At 46.3% G+C, this 17500-nt stretch overlaps 1 protein-coding gene across 1 annotated transcript in view; it reads right to left on the bottom strand.

Moving 5' to 3' along the window:
• Nucleotides 1–17500, bottom strand: part of LOC134943684 (pancreatic secretory granule membrane major glycoprotein GP2-like) — a 124576-nt gene that overhangs the window by 30433 nt on the left and 76643 nt on the right. Inside the window, exon 11 of the mRNA XM_063932393.1 lies at nt 11432–11677. Within this exon, the coding sequence (XP_063788463.1) occupies nt 11432–11677 (246 nt within the window). The remainder of the gene's footprint in view (nt 1–11431; nt 11678–17500) is intronic.

Raw genomic sequence — 17500 nt, 5'->3', positions numbered from 1 at the left:
ATTGCATTTTTGATGGTTTTGGTTCTAATTTATCATCAGGTTTGGATTCAGTTTTGCCAAAACTGTCTCACGTGTTTTGGTTTTGAATCTGTATTTTTTTCTTAAAAATTTGCTAAAAAATGCTTATACAGGTTGAGTATCCCATATCCAAATATTCCGAAATACGGAATATTCCGAAATACGGACTTTTTTGAGTGAGATTGAGATAATGAAACCTTTGTTTTCTAATGGCTCAATGTACACAAACTTTGTTTAATACACAAAGTTATTAAAAATATTGTATTAAATGACCTTCAGGCTGTGTGTATAAGGTGTATATGAAACATAAATTAATTGTGTTTATGTACACACACTTTGTTTAATGCACAAAGTTATAAAAAATATTGGCTAAAATGACCTTCAGGCTGTGTGTATAAGGTGTATGTGTAACATAAATGCATTCTGTGCTTAGATTTAGGTCCCATCACCATGATATCTCATTATGGTATGCAATTATTCCAAAATACGGAAAAATCCCATATCCAAAATACCTCTGGTCCCAAGCATTTTGGATAAGGGAGACTCAACCTGTACCACATAATTTGGGCTTTTTTTTTTTGTTCCTACAGTATTTTAACCTCAATAACATTAATTTCCAACCAATTCTGAACACCTCATAATATTGTTTTCATCCAGGTAAGGCCAAAGGCTGCAGCGAGCTGGCTGGTTACTAAGCAACAGATCAGCTGCACAAACACACAGCAGTTTATGAAAGGCATTGGGTATGAAATGCCGGCATTCAGAATGCCGGCGATCAGAAGACCGAACGCAGCATCCCGATGGTTGAAATCCCAATGCCCACTAACCCTCCCTACCTGCAGCCTAACCATAACCCTTCCTTGGTTGTGCCCAAACCTAACCTCCTTCCCATAGCCTAAACTTAACTCTCCCCTGCAGCCTAAATAATCCTCCACCATTCTTTGGATGTTCACCATATAGATGGCATTATGGTAGTGCTGTCACGAATTTTGGCCAATTCTTTTAGACCCGACCAGATGTCAAAATGTTATGTTAACTCCTCTGCATCACCACTGTGTGTCTTGGGAAAGTGGATTTTTTTTCTGGCAGCAGCAGTTGACCGAGAAACTGAAGGAAGAGACGTTGTTGTGTAATGTACCATTTGAGCTGCCAACTTGCTCACCAGAAGCTCTTTGCATCTGTTAAAATCTGGGTCAGTTGCCAAGAAAGACATGACATATGACTTATACCTAGGATCAAGCACAGTTGCCAAAATGTGAAGCGAATAAAGGACTTGATCTACAAGTCTGACATACTTAGTGAAATTACTTCTCAAACTGATTTTCCAAAAGTCTATTTAGGAGAAATACCTGACTCAAGGTAGCAGTGTCTGAACTCACTTCACAGGTGGCTACTTCAAAGGGTTTCAGCGCCTTGCACAACACGGAAACTATTCTCCACAGCGTTAGACTAAGGTACACTCCACCTCCTCTCCCAATGTCATGGCTTGATGAATACTGTAGCTGTGGATGGCTTTTCGCTGTTCATCCATCCGCCGAAGCATACAAAGTGTAGAATTCCACCTTCTTACTGGGGGTAATTCAGACCTGATCGCTCACTAGCTGTTTTTTTCAGTCCTGCATTCACATAGTCACCGCCCACCGGGGAGTGTATTTTAGCTGTGCAAGTGTGCGATCACATGTGCAGCCGAGCGGTACAAAAACATTTTGTGCCGTTTCTGAGTAGCCCTGGACTTACTCAGCCGCTGCGATCACTTCAGCCTGTCCGGGACCGGAATTGACATCACATTGCGGTGCATACGCATGCACAGTTCTGACCTGATCGCAGTGCTGCAAAAAATGCTAGCGAGCGATCAGGTCTGAATTACCCCCACTATCTGCTGTGGGGGTAATTCATTGCTGTAGTTGGTGGCAAAGCAAACTGTCCCCCTTCTGGGATGAAGATCCACCACCAGCAGCAACCCGAATCATGTTTGTATGGAATTGCACAGCTGCAAAGAAGCTGTTGTGCAATTTCATCTAATAAAAATTATAATGTAGCAGGAGATGTCTGTAGGAGATAACTGGCACCTTTTAGCATGAGAGGATCCAAGTTCTGCGTCTGAGGAGACAGACTCGGATCACCATTGTAACGATCAGTCGTGATTCACGATGGTTACAGGCACCTGCCAGCTTGTGTATTAGGGTCCACGAAGTCTGCATCAGACAACGCAGACCCTGGACCAGTCATGCTTCAAAAAATGGCAACACTCCCCATTTTGATGGTGGTTCCATCCCTGCCCCACCTTATAGGGGGCTGTAAGATCATAATAAGACCTGTTCTACACGTGTGCAGAACGGTATTATGCATGCGCAGACCCCCAATCATCATATTTGCATGCAAATCATCAAGTTTGTATAGAAATACTGTATAAGTCAGGCCCCAAGCCTTGGAGAGTCCAAGGCTTAGTACACGGAACCCAAAGCCCCTTCTAACTCATTTTTCCAACACAGCTGGTACATTGTAGTGATGAGCGGGTTCGGTTTCTCCAAAACCGAACCCCCCCGAACTTCACCTTTTTCACACGGGTCCGAGGCAGGTTAGAACCTTCCCGCCTTGCTCGGCTAACCCGAGCGTGCCCGAACGTCATCATCCCGCTGTCGGATTCTCGCGAGATTCGGATTCTATATAAGCAGCCGCACGTCGCCGCCATTTTCACTCGTGCATTGGAGATGATAGGGAGAGGACGTGGCTGGCGTCCTCTCCGTTTATTGTAGAAGTTGATTGGTTTACTTTATTTCTTATTTGTGGGGAGGATTGGGGAGCAGCTGTTAGGAGGAGTACAGTGCAGAGTTTTGCTGATAAGTGACCACCAGTTTTTATCCGTTCTCTGCCTGAAAAAAACGCTCCATACCATATCTGTGCTCAGTGTGCTGCATAATATATCTGTGCTGAGTGCTCACACTGCTTAATTGTGGGGACTGGGGAGCAGCTATAGCAGGAGTACAGTGCAGAGTTTTGCTGACAGTGACCACCAGTATACGTTGTCTGCCTGAAAAACACTCCATATCTGTGCTCAGTGTGCTGCTTTATTGTGTGGGAACTGGGGAACTGCTGTACCTACCTCTGTGTCGTCGACTCGTCATCCATTAAGTATACTATCCATCTACATTCTATACCTGTGGTACATTTTAGACAGTTTTGCAGTTTGCAGACACAGTGTCCACCAGTATACTATATATACTATAGCAGTACGGTAGGCCACTGCTGTACCTACCTCTGTGTCGTCACTCGTCATCCATTAAGTATACTATCCATCTACATTCTATACCTGTGGTGCATTTTAGACAGTTTTGCAGTTTGCAGACAGTGTCCACCAGTATACTATATATATATATATATATATATATATATATACACTTACAGCAGTACGGTAGGCCACTGCTGTACCTACCTCTGTGTCGTCACTCGTCATCCATTAAGTATACTATCCATCTACATTCTATACCTGTGGTGCATTTTAGTTTTGCAGTTTGCTGACAGTGTCCACCAGTATACTATATATAGCAGTACGGTAGGCCACTGCTGTACCTACCTCTGTGTCGTCACTCGTCATCCATTAAGTATACTATCCATCTACATTCTATACCTGTGGTGCATTTTAGACAGTTTTGCAGTTTGCTGACAGTGTCCACCAGTATACTATATATATATATATATATATGTAGCAATAGAGGAATAGGCGCCTTTGGGATGTATTTCCTCCCAATAATAAATAGGATTCAGCAGGAATCTCTAGACGTATATTAATATATGTTTGCTCAATATTTTAGAGCATAAAAATCACATTAACATGTTCCATATAAAATTTATTAAAACATAAAAACACAAGCAATGGTACAATGAATTAAGTATCCATCCTTAACAAATGACACCGAACAATTATACAGAGGACAAGTAGAATAACTTTTACAGACTCCTCCTTCTCCTTATAGCAAGTTTGGAGATTGGTGTGACAAATAGAAAAACCCAACGCGTTTCGTCTTGCTCAAAGACTTCATCAGGGGTATATCTCGAATGCTTGATAAAAATTGATAGACTGTCACATGAATTAACACATAGGCGTTCAGGATACTTGAATACTACCCACACATCAGTGGGATATATAGATGAAAAATAGATTGGGCCTTTTATTTCAAATGCTTGACTGACAAGTTCAAATACACAGGTCTAACAAGGGTTCATATAGATGTGTGACCCTCCAGCAGATCAGCAGTGTTCAGCTCAGTTCCAGTGGAGGGAGAGTATTTGTCTTTATATATATATATATATATATATATATATATATATACTTATAGCAGTACGGTAGGCCACTGCTGTACCTACCTCTGTGTCGTCACTCGTCATCCATTAAGTATACTATCCATCTACATTCTATACCTGTGGTGCATTTTAGTTTTGCAGTTTGCTGACAGTATCCACCAGTATACTATATATATACTTATAGCAGTACGGTAGGCCACTGCTGTACCTACCTCTGTGTCGTCACTCGTCATCCATTAAGTATACTATCCATCTACATTCTATACCTGTGGTGCATTTTAGACAGTTTTGCAGTTTGCTGACAGTGTCCACCAGTATACTATATATATATATATATATATATATATATATATATATATATACTTATAGCAGTACGGTAGGCCACTGCTGTACCTACCTCTGTGTCGTCACTCGTCATCCATTAAGTATACTATCCGTCTACATTCTATACCTGTGGTGCATTTTAGTTTTGCAGTTTGCTGACAGTATCCACCAGTATACTATATATATACTTATAGCAGTACGCTAGGCCACTGCTGTACCTACCTCTGTGTCGTCACTCGTCATCCATTAAGTATACTATCCATCTACATTCTATACCTGTGGTGCATTTTAGACAGTTTTGCAGTTTGCTGACAGTGTCCACCAGTATACTATATATATATATATATATATACTTATAGCAGTACGGTAGGCCACTGCTGTACCTACCTCTGTGTCGTCACTCGTCATCCTTTAAGTATACTATCCATCTACATTCTATACCTGTGGTGCATTTTAGTTTTGCAGTTTGCTGACAGTATCCAACAGTATACTATATATATACTTATAGCAGTATGGTAGGCCACTGCTGTACCTACCTCTGTGTCGTCACTCGTCATCCATTAAGTATACTATCCATCTACATTCTATACCTGTGGTGCATTTTAGTTTTGCAGTTTGCTGACAGTGTCCACCAGTATACTATATATATACTTATAGCAGTACGGTAGGCCACTGCTGTACCTACCTCTGTGTCGTCACTCGTCATCCATTAAGTATACTATCCATCTACATTCTATACCTGTGGTGCATTTTAGTTTTGCTGACAGTGTCCACCAGTATACTATATATATATAGCAGTACGGTAGGCCACTGCTGTACCTACCTCTGTGTCGTCACTCGTCATCCATTAAGTATACTATCCATCTTCATTCTATACCTGTGGTGCATTTTAATTTTGCAGTTTGCTGACAATGTCCACCAGTATACTATATATATACTTATAGCAGTACGGTAGGCCACTGCTGTACCTACCTCTGTGTCGTCACTCGTCATCCATTATGTATACTATCCATCTACATTCTATACCTGTGGTGCATTTTAGACAGTTTTGCAGTTTGCGGACAGTGTCCACCAGTATACTATATATATATATATATATATACTTATAGCAGTACGGTAGGCCACTGCTGTACTTACCTCTGTGTCGTCACTCGTCATCCATTAAGTATACTATCCATCTACATTCTATACCTGTGGTGCATTTTAGTTTTGCAGTTTGCTGACAGTGTCCACCAGTATACTATATATATATATACTTATAGCAGTACGGTAGGCCACTGCTGTACCTACCTCTGTGTCGTCACTCGTCATCCATTAAGTATACTATCCATCTACATTCTATACCTGTGGTGCATTTTAGTTTTGCAGTTTGCTGACAGTGTCCACCAGTATACTATATATATATACTTATAGCAGTACGGTAGGCCACTGCTGTACCTACCTCTGTGTCGTCACTCGTCATCCATTAAGTATACTATCCATCTACACATTCTATACCTGTGGTGCATTTTAGTTTTGCGCAGTAAATATAGTAGTAGGCCATTGCTATTGATACTGGCATATAATTCCACACATTAAAAAATGGAGAACAAAAATGTGGAGGTTAAAGGGAAAGATCAAGATCCACTTCCACCTCGTGCTGAAGCTGCTGCCACTAGTCATGGCCGAGACGATGAAATGCCATCAACGTCGTCTGCCAAGGCCGATGCCCAATGTCATAGTAGAGAGCATGTAAAATCCAAAACACAAAAGTTCAGTAAAATGACCCAAAAATCAAAATTAAAAGCGTCTGAGGAGAAGCGTAAACTTGCCAATATGCCATTTGCGACACGGAGTGGCAAGGAACGGCTGAGGCCCTGGCCTATGTTCATGGCTAGTGGTTCAGCTTCACATGAGGATGGAAGCACTCATCCTCTCGCTAGAAAAAAGAAAAGACTTAAGCTGGCAAAAGCACAGCAAAGAACTGTGCGTTCTTCAAAATCACAAATCCCCAAGGAGAGTCCTCATTGTGTCGGTTGCGATGCCTGACCTTCCCAACACTGGACGGGAAGAGCTTGCGCCTTCCACCATTTGCACGCCCCCTGCAAGTGCTGGAAGGAGCACCCGCAGTCCAGTTCCTGATAGTCAAATTGAAGATGTCACTGTTGAAGTACACCAGGATGAGGATATGGGTGTTGCTGGCTCTGAGGAGGAAATTGACAATGAGGATTCTGATGGTGAGGTTGTTTGTTTAAGTCAGGCACCCGGGAAGACACCTGTTGTCCGTGGAAGGAATATGGCCATTGACATGCCTGGTCAAAATACCAAAAAAATCAGCTCTTCGGTGTGGAATTATTTCAACACAAATGCGGACAACAGGTGTCAAGCCGTGTGTTGCCTTTGTCAAGCTGTAATAAGTAGGGGTAAGGACGTTAACCACCTCGGAACATCCTCCCTTATACGTCACCTGCAGCGCATTCATCATAAGTCAGTGACAAGTTCAAAAACTTTCGGTGACAGCGGAAGCAGTCCACTGACCACTAAATCCCTTCCTCTTGTAACCAAGCTCCTGCAAACCACACCACCAACTCCCTCAGTGTCAATTTCCTCCTTACCCAGGAAAGCCAATAGTCCTGCAGGCCATGTCACTGTCAAGTCTGACAAGTCCTCTCCTGCCTGGGATTCCTCCGATGCATCCTTGAGTGTAACGCCTACTGCTGCTGGCGCTGCTGTTGTTGCTGCTGGGAGTCGATCGTCATCCAAGAGGGGAAGTCGGAAGACCACTTGTACTACTTCCAGTAAGCAATTGACTGTCCAACAGTCCTTTGCGAGGAAGATGAAATATCACAGCAGTCATCCTGCTGCAAAGCAGATAACTCAGGCCCTGGCAGCCTGGGCGGTGAGAAACGTGGTTCCGGTATCCATCGTTAATTCAGAGGCAACTATAGACTTGATTGAGGTACTGTGTCTCCGGTACCAAATACCATCTAGGTTCCATTTCTCTAGGCAGGCGATACCGAAAATGTACACAGACCTCAGAAAAAAACTCACCAGTGTCCTAAAAAATGCAGTTGTACCCAATGTCCACTTAACCACGGACATGTGGACAAGTGGAGCAGGGCAGACTCAGGACTATATGACTGTGACAGCCCACTGGGTAGATGTATTGCCTCCCACAGCAAGAACAGCAGCGGCGGCACCAGAAGCAGCATCTCGCAAATGCCAACTCGTTCCTAGGCAGGCTACGCTTTGTATCACCTCTTTCCAGAATAGGCACACAGCTGACAACCTCTTACGGAAACTGAGGAAGATCATCGCAGAATGGCTTACCCCAATTGGACTCTCCTGGGGATTTGTGACATCGGACAATGCCAGCAATATTATGCGTGCATTACATCTGGGCAAATTCCAGCACGTCCCATGTTTTGCACATACATTGAATTTGGTGGTGCAGAATTATTTAAAAAATGACAGGGGCGTGCAAGAGATGCTGTCGGTGGCCCGAAGAATTGCGGGCCACTTTCGGCATTCAGGCACCGCGTACAGAAGACTGGAGCACCACCAAACATTCCTGAACCTGCCCTGCCATCATCTGAAGTAAGAGGTGGTAACGAGGTGGAATTCAACCCTCTATATGCTTCAGAGGATGGAGGAGCAGCAAAAGGCCATTCAAGCCTATACATCTGCCCACGATATAGGCAAAGGAGGGAGAATGCACCTGATTCAAGCGCAGTGGAGAATGATTTCAACGTTGTGCAAGGTTCTGCAACCCTTTGAACTTGCCACACGTGAAGTCAGTTCAGACACTGCCAGCCTGAGTCAGGTCATTCCCCTCATCAGGCTTTTGCAGAAGAAGCTGGAGACATTGTAGGAGGAGCTAAAACAGAACGATTCCGCTAGGCATGTGGGACTTGTGGATGGAGCCCTTAATTCGCTTAACCAGGATTCACGGGTGGTCAATCTGTTGAAATCAGAGCACTACATTTTGGCCACCGTGCTCGATCCTAGATTTAAAACCTACGTTGTATCTCTCTTTCCGGCAGACACAAGTCTGCAGAGGTTCAAAGACCTGCTGGTGAGAAAATTGTCAAGTCAAGCGGAACGTGACCCGTCAACATCTCCTCCTTCACATTCTCCCGCAACTGGGGGTGCGAGGAAAAGGCTAAGAATTCCTAGCCCAACCGCTGGCGGTGATGCAGGGCAGTCTGGAGCGAGTGCTGACATCTGGTCCGGACTGAAGGACCTGCCAATGATTACTGACATGTCGTCTACTGTCACTGCATATGATTCTCTCACCATGGAAAGAATGGTGGAGGATTATATGAGTGACCGCATCCAAGTAGGCACGTCAGACAGTCCGTACGTATACTGGCAGGAAAAAGAGGCAATTTGGAGGCCCTTGCACAAACTGGCTTTATTCTACCTAAGTTGCCCTCCCTCCAGTGTGTACTCCGAAAGAGTGTTTAGTGCAGCCGCTCACCTTGTCAGCAATCGGCGTAGAGTTTACTTCCAGAAAATGTGGAGAAGATGATGTTCATCAAAATGAATTATAATCAATTCCTCCGTGGAGACATTCACCAGCAGCAATTGCCTCCAGAAAGTACACGGGGACCCGAGATGGTGGATTCCAGTGGGGACAAATTAATAATCTGTGAGGAGGGGGATGTACACAGTGAAAGGGGTGAGGAATCAGAGGATGATGATGAGGTCGACATCTTGCCTCTGTAGAGCCAGTTTGAGCAAGGAGAGATTGATTGCATTTTTTTTTGGTGGGGGCCCAAACCAACCAGTCATTTCAGCCACAGTCATGTGGCAGACCCTGTTGCTGAAATGATGGGTTCGTTAAAGTGTGCATGTCCTGTTTATACAACATAAGGGTGGGTGGGAGGGCCCAAGGACAATTCCATCTTGCACCTCTTTTTTCTTTTCTTTTTCTTTGCATCATGTGCTGTTTGGGGACAATTTTTTTGGAAGTGCCATCCTGTCTTGATTGACACTGCAGTGCCACTCCTAGATGGGCCAGGTGTTTGTGTCGGCCACTTGTGTCGCTTAGCTTAGTCACACAGCCACCTTGGTGCGCCTCTTTTTTTCTTTGCATCATGTGCTGTTTGGGGACAATTTTTTGGAAGTGCCATCCTGTCTTGATTGACACTGCAGTGCCACTCCTAGATGGGCCAGGTGTTTGTGTCGGCCACTTGTGTCGCTTAGCTTAGTCACACAGCCACCTTGGTGCACCTCTTTTTTTCTTTGCATCATGTGCTGTTTGGAGACAATTTTTTGGAAGTGCCATCCTGTCTTGATTGACACTGCAGTGCCACTCCTAGATGGGCCAGGTGTTTGTGTCGGCCACTTGTGTCGCTTAGCTTAGTCAAACAGCCACCTTGGTGCGCCTCTTTTTTTCTTTGCATCATGTGCTGTTTGGGGACTATTTTTTAAATCGGCCATCCTGTCTGACACTGCAGTGCCACTCCTAGATGGGCCAGGTGTTTGTTTCGGCCACTTGGGTCGCTTAGCTTAGTCATCCAGCGACCTCGGTGCAAATTTTAGGACTAAAAATAATATTGTGAGGTGTGAGGTGTTCAGAATAGACTGGAAATGAGTGGAAATTATGGTAATTGAGGTTAATAATACTATGGGATCAAAATGACCCCCGAATTCTATGATTTAAGCCAGAGGTTCCCAAACTTTTTTGAATCACGGCACCCTAGAGTATTAGATTTTTTTTATCACGGCACCCCTAGGCCTAAAAGTTTCTCTTTGAGAAATTTAGAAAGAAATATTGACTGAAGTAAATTTTGTTTGTGTGTCATCCATAGGTTCAGTTATATGGTGAGGGACAAGATTTGCTTCTGTTTGTCCACATATATTATTACTGACAGCCACCAGCACTTGTTTTTACCTATTACATTGACAATTAATAGTTGGAATTGGTCCTCGACCACCAACCCAGGGCACCCCTGCAAGGGTCCCGAGGCACCCCAGGGTGCCACGGCACACAGTTTGGGAACCAATGATTTAAGCTGTTTTTTAGGGGTTTTTGAAAAAAACACCCGAATCCAAAACACACCCGAATCCGACAAAAAATTTTCGGTGAGGTTTTGCCAAAACGCGTCCGAATCCAAAACACGGCCGCGGAACCGAATCCAAAACCAAAACACAAAACCCGAAAAATTTCCGGTGCACATCACTAGTACATTGATAGTTAGGAGATTATTGGTTGGTGCTTTATCACTCTTCAAGGTTTGATACATCTAGTCCCCAGAGTATTAAACACAATTTGTGTCCCAGGAATTCAGATGAAACTGCTCTTCCTCCTAAACTGAAAATGTGGAGTTGCAGGGAGATTTGGCACAAATTGGATTTTGTGGCAAAACAGGTTGTTTCTCGGGGTGTAATATTCCAACAATATGAATTTTAGTGGCTACTTTTGCCTTTCCATTGGATTGAAGGCACCCCATACTTGATATGTAAGTCTGCATAATTTGTAAAATGGGAATTCCACTAGGATCAAAAATCATATGCGGAACACAAACAGAATTCTGACAGAAAACATGAAACATTTGGCATCCTTAAAAATTTTGTTCATCTAGTTATTTCTTAGCCAGTACAGATTTTATTTCCTCTGACTATCATATTGCTATGTTGGAATTATTTAATGAACCATTTTATACATTTTACCAAGATGCTAAACATTATGCTGTGACCTTGCAATGTTGATACAGAACAGTATCTCCAACTATAATTGTATAAAATGATTAAGTATTGCACTTTATCCATCAACTTAATTTGAAATCATTTACTTATGTACCTGTCTATGATGAGGTAATATCTCACTGAATCATCAGGGCTTTCGGTTGGCGTTGCATAGCAATTTCTCATAACCAAGAGAAACCGAGAATCATCTCCTCCCAGAACGAAAACACCAGCGTACAGAAAATCACTAGTTGACAGCGAGACATTTGAGCCTTGATATGGAATCACATAGTTGCTGTCTATATAGAGAGCCATGTATGCCTTGAATTCTCCAACTCCGTCAATATAGATATTTGTGGAACTATAAATAATACCACAGTCAGTTTCTTTGACAAGACATGAAATCAAATAAATGACTTGCATAACAGTTTTCTAAATGATTCTAAATGCTAATATCACTAAATGACTAATGACCTTTATTACATTTATTTATAGGAGGTGAAATTTGAAAAAGCATATTACAATCTTTCCCCACATGCTATATGTTAATTTATGGTCTCCATAACACAGGGGCTGATTGGGACCGAAAATCAGCCAGGAAAATTTATGGAAGCTGCCCTAATGGGGGCGGGGTCTGTTGAGGGGGTGGGGTCTGTCAAGAGGGCGGGATCACTCCTGATTCTGAGATAGACACAATTGGGGCCTTCTTTGCATTGCATTATGCTAATGTTGCTACAATGTCCTTCCTTGGTGTATATCCCTGCGTCTAAAAAAAAAAAAAAAAAAAAGGACTGATATGCCCACTTTCAGGGGCAGATTTATTAAGCCTGGTGAAGTGATAACTTGGAAGGTGAAAAAGTACAAGCCAGTCAGCTCCTAACTGCCATGTTACAGGCTGGGTTTGAAAAATGACAGTTAGGAGCTGACTGGCTGGTGCGTTATCATCACCTTCCACTTTATCACTTCACCAGGCTTAATAAACCTGCCCCTTAGTGTCTACCGACACTGCAATCATGCTTTTAATCTATTTCTGATTTTATTGACTTTTCATTCTACAAACCCCTTTTTTGAACCCTAAATGTTTTTTGAACCTTATATCTTTCAAAGAACAGGGAGGGGTAGCACACACTGCATACAGCACAGTACAGGGAGAGGGAGCACACACTGCATACAGCACAGTACAGGGAGGGGGAGCGCACACTGCATACAGCACAGTACAGGGAGGGGGAGCACACACTACATACAGTAAAAGTAGGAGGGGCACACACTGCATACAGCACAGTACAGGGAGGGGGCGCACACACTGCATACAGCACAGTACAGGGAGGGGGAGCACACACTGCATACAGTAGAGGTAGGAGGGGCACACACTGCATACAGCACAGTACAGGGAGAGGGAGCACACACTGCATACAGCACAGTCCAGGGAGAGGGAGCACACACTGCATACAGCACAGTCCAGGGAGGGGGAGCACACACTGCATACAGCACAGTACAGGGAGGGGGAGCACACACTACATACAGCACAGTACAGGGAGGGGGAGACACACTACATACAGCACAGTACAGGGAGGGGGAGCACACACTGCATACAGCACAGTACAGGGAGGGGGAGCACACACTGCATACAGCACAGTACAGGGAGGGGGAGCACACACTGCATACAGCACAGTACAGGGAGGGGGAGCACACACTGCATACAGCACAGTACAGGGAGGGGGAGCACACACTACATACAGTAAAAGTAGGAGGGGCACACACTGCATACAGCACAGTACAGGGAGGGGGAGCACACACTGCATACAGCACAGTACAGGGAGGGGGCGCACACAATGCATACAGCACAGTACAGGGAGGGGGAGCACACACTGCATACAGCACAGTACAGGGAGGGGGCGCACACAATGCATACAGCACAGTACAGGGAGGGGGAGCACACACTGCGCACAGTACAGGAAGGAAGCACACACTGCATACAGTAGAGGTAGAAGGGGCACACACTGCATACAGCACAGTACAGGGAGGGGGAGCACAATACATACCGCACAGTACAGGGAGGGAGCACACACTGCATACAGCACGGTACAGGGAGGGGGAGCACACACTGCGCACAGTACAGGAAGGGAGCACACACTACATACAGCACAGTACAGGGAGAGGGAGCACACACTGCATACAGCACAGTACAGGGAGGGGGAGCACACACTGCATACAGCACAGTACAGGGAGGGAGCACACACTGCATACAGCACAGTACAGGGAGAGGGAGCACACACTGCATACAGCACAGTACAGGGAGGGTGAGCACACACTGCATACAGCACAGTACAGGGAGGGGGAGCACACACTGCATACAGCACAGTACAGGGAGGGGGAGCACACACTACATACAGTAAAAGTAGGAGGGACACACACTGCATACAGCACAGTACAGGGAGGGGGCGCACACAATGCATACAGCACAGTACATGGAGGGGGAGCACACACTGCGCACAGTACAGGAAGGGAGCACACACTGCATACAGTAGAGGTAGGAGGGGCACACACTGCATACAGCACAGTACAGGGAGGGGGAGCACAATACATACCGCACAGTACAGGGAGGGGGAGCACACACTGCGCACAGTACAGGAAGGGAGCACACACTACATACAGCACAGTACAGGGAGAGGGAGCACACACTGCATACAGCACAGTACAGGGAGGGGGAGCACACACTGCATACAGCACAGTACAGGGAGGGAGCACACACTGCATACAGCACAGTACAGGGAGAGGGAGCACACACTGCATACAGCACAGTACAGGGAGGGTGAGCACACACTGCATACAGCACAGTACAGGGAGGGGGAGCACACACTGCATACAGCACAGTACAGGGAGGGGGAGCACACACTACATACAGTAAAAGTAGGAGGGACACACACTGCATACAGCACAGTACAGGGAGGGGGCGCACACAATGCATACAGCACAGTACATGGAGGGGGAGCACACACTGCATACAGTAGAGGTAGGAGGGGCACACACTGCATACAGCACAGTACAGGGAGGGGGAGCACAATACATACCGCACAGTACAGGGAGGGGGAGCACACACTGCACACAGTACAGGAAGGGAGCACACACTACATACAGCACAGTACAGGGAGAGGGATCACACACTACATACAGCACAGTACAGGGAGGGAGCACACACTACATACAGCACAGTACAGGGAGGGAGCACACTACATACAGCACAGTACAGGGAGAGGGATCACACACTACATACCGCACAGTACAGGGAGGGGGAGCACACACTGCACACAGTACAGGAAGGGAGCACACACTACATACAGCACAGTACAGGGAGAGGGATCACACACTACATACAGCACAGTACAGGGAGGGAGCACACACTACATACAGCACAGTACAGGGAGGGAGCACACTACATACAGCACAGTACAGGGAGAGGGATCACACACTACATACAGCACAGTACAGGGAGGGAGCACACACTACATACAGCACAGTACAGGGAGGGAGCACACGCTACATACAGCACAGTACAGGGAGGGAGCACACGCTACATACAGCACAGTACAGGGAGAGGGAGCACACACTACATACAGCACAGTACAGGGAGGGAGCACACGCTACATACAGCACAGTACAGGGAGGGAGCACACGCTACATACAGCACAGTACAGGGAGAGGGAGCACACACTACATACAGTAAAAGTAGGAGGGGCACACACTGCGTACAGCACAGTACAGGGAGGGGGAGCACACACTGCATACAGTAGAGGTAGGAGGGGCACACACTGCATACAGCACAGTACAGGGAGGGAGCACACACTACATACAGCACAGTACAGGGAAGGAGCACACACTACATACAGCACAGTACAGTGAGGGAGCACACACTACATACAGCACAGTACAGGGAAGGAGCACACACTACATACAGCACAGTACAGGGAGGTGGAGCACACACTACATACAGCACAGTACAGGGAGGGAGCACACACTACATACAGCACAGTACAGGGAGGGAGCACACACTACATACAGCACAGTACAGGGAGGGAGCACACACTACATACAGCACAGTACAGGGAGGGAGCACACACTACATACAGTACAGTACAGTACAGGGAGGAGGAGCACACACTACATACAGCACAGTACAGGGAGGGAGCACACACTACATACAGGACAGTACAGGGAGGGGCACACACTGCATACACACAGTACAGGGAGGGGGAGCACACACTACATACAGCACAGTACAGGGAGGGGAGAACACACTACATACAGCACAGTACAAGGAGGGAGCACACACTACATACAGCACAGTACAGGGAGGGAGCACACACTACATACAGCACAGTACAGGGAGGAGGAGCACACACTACATACAGCACAGTACAGGGAGGGAGCACACACTACATACAGTACAGTACAGGGAGGAGGAGCACACACTACATACAGCACAGTACAGGGAGGGAGCACACACTACATACAGGACAGTACAGGGAGAGGCACACACTGCATACAGCACAGTACAGGGAGGGAGCACACACTACATACAGCACAGTACAGGGAGGGGGAGCACACACTACATACAGCACAGTACAGGGAGGGAGCACACACTACATACAGTACAGGGAAGGAGCACACACTACATACAGGACAGTACAGGGAGGGGCACACACTGCATACAGCACAGTACAGGGAGGGAGCACACACTACATACAGCACAGTACAGGAAGGGGGAGCACACACTACATACAGTACAGGGAAGGAGCACAGACTACATACAGCACAGTACAGTGAGGGAGCACACACTACACACAGCACAGTACAGGGAGGGAGCACACACTACATACAGCACAGTACAGGGAGGGAGCACACACTACATACAGGACAGTACAGGGAGGGGCACACACTGCATACAGCACAGTACAGGGAGGGAGCACACACTACATACAGGACAGTACAGGGAGGGGCACACACTGCATACAGCACAGTACAGGGAGGGAGCACACACTACATACAGCACAGTACAGGGAGGGGGAGCACACACTACATACAGCACAGTACAGGGAAGGAGCACACACTACATACAGCACAGTACAGGGAAGGAGCACACACTACACACAGCACAGTACAGGGAGGGAGCACACACTACATACAGCACAGTACAGGGAGGGAGCACACACTACACACAGCACAGTACAGGGAAGGAGCACACACTACACACAGCACAGTACAGGGAGGGAGCACACACTACATACAGCACAGTACAGGGAGGGAGCACACAATACATACAGGACAGTACAGGGAGGGGGAGCACACACTGCATAAATCATAGTACTGAGAGGGGGAGCACACACTACATACAGCGCGGTACAAGAAGGGAGAGCACACGCTACATACAGCATGATAAGGGAGGGGGAGCAAACACACTGCATACAGCACAGTACAGGGAGGAGGAGCACACACTACATACAGCACAGTACAGGGAGGGGGAGCACACACTACATAGAGCCCAGTATAGGGAGGGGGCACACACAAGGAGTGACATACAGACACAGGGGACCAAGCCCAGCGGAATCTGTCCCAGTGGGCCAACCTGCCCCTGATTACACACATAACCACTACATTACATAGAGTACATAACCACCCCATTACATACATAGCCACCACATTACATGAATAGCATTACATAACATGAATATCACCACATAACAGCCCACCATCATGGATGGACATTGGGCAGCTATAGGGCTGAAGAGATTGTCCCAGGGGTTGGGTATGCCTGACCACCGCTATGCCGGTGGGGGTGAGCGCAACAAGCCCCTTGTGGGCTTGCTGCACTCGCCACGCTGTGGACTCAATGGCGAGCTGCGCTCATCACTGGTTCTATTCCCACTCTATGGGGGCCGTGGACACCCACGAGTGGGAATAGTCCCTGCTAGTTGGCATGCCGACTGTCAGGATTGTAAGTGGCCGGCATGTAGGGGGAGGTATTGTGGTCAAATAACTACATCCCTGTCCCAGGGCTGGCTGTGAGTGCTGCCTGATCAGCTGGCATCCCCAGAGCGTACAATGTGACAGGGGACACCCTATTCCTTACACTATCGGAAACATTGTCATTTCAAAAATCGCCTTTCTGCCAGGTCCCCGTCAGTGC

The sequence above is a fragment of the Pseudophryne corroboree genome, chromosome 7 (genome assembly GCF_028390025.1).
Source record: "Pseudophryne corroboree isolate aPseCor3 chromosome 7, aPseCor3.hap2, whole genome shotgun sequence".
Taxonomy (NCBI): Eukaryota; Metazoa; Chordata; class Amphibia; order Anura; family Myobatrachidae; genus Pseudophryne; species Pseudophryne corroboree.
The sequence above is the reverse complement of the archived record's forward strand: the minus strand, read 5'-3'. Positions and strand labels throughout refer to the sequence as shown.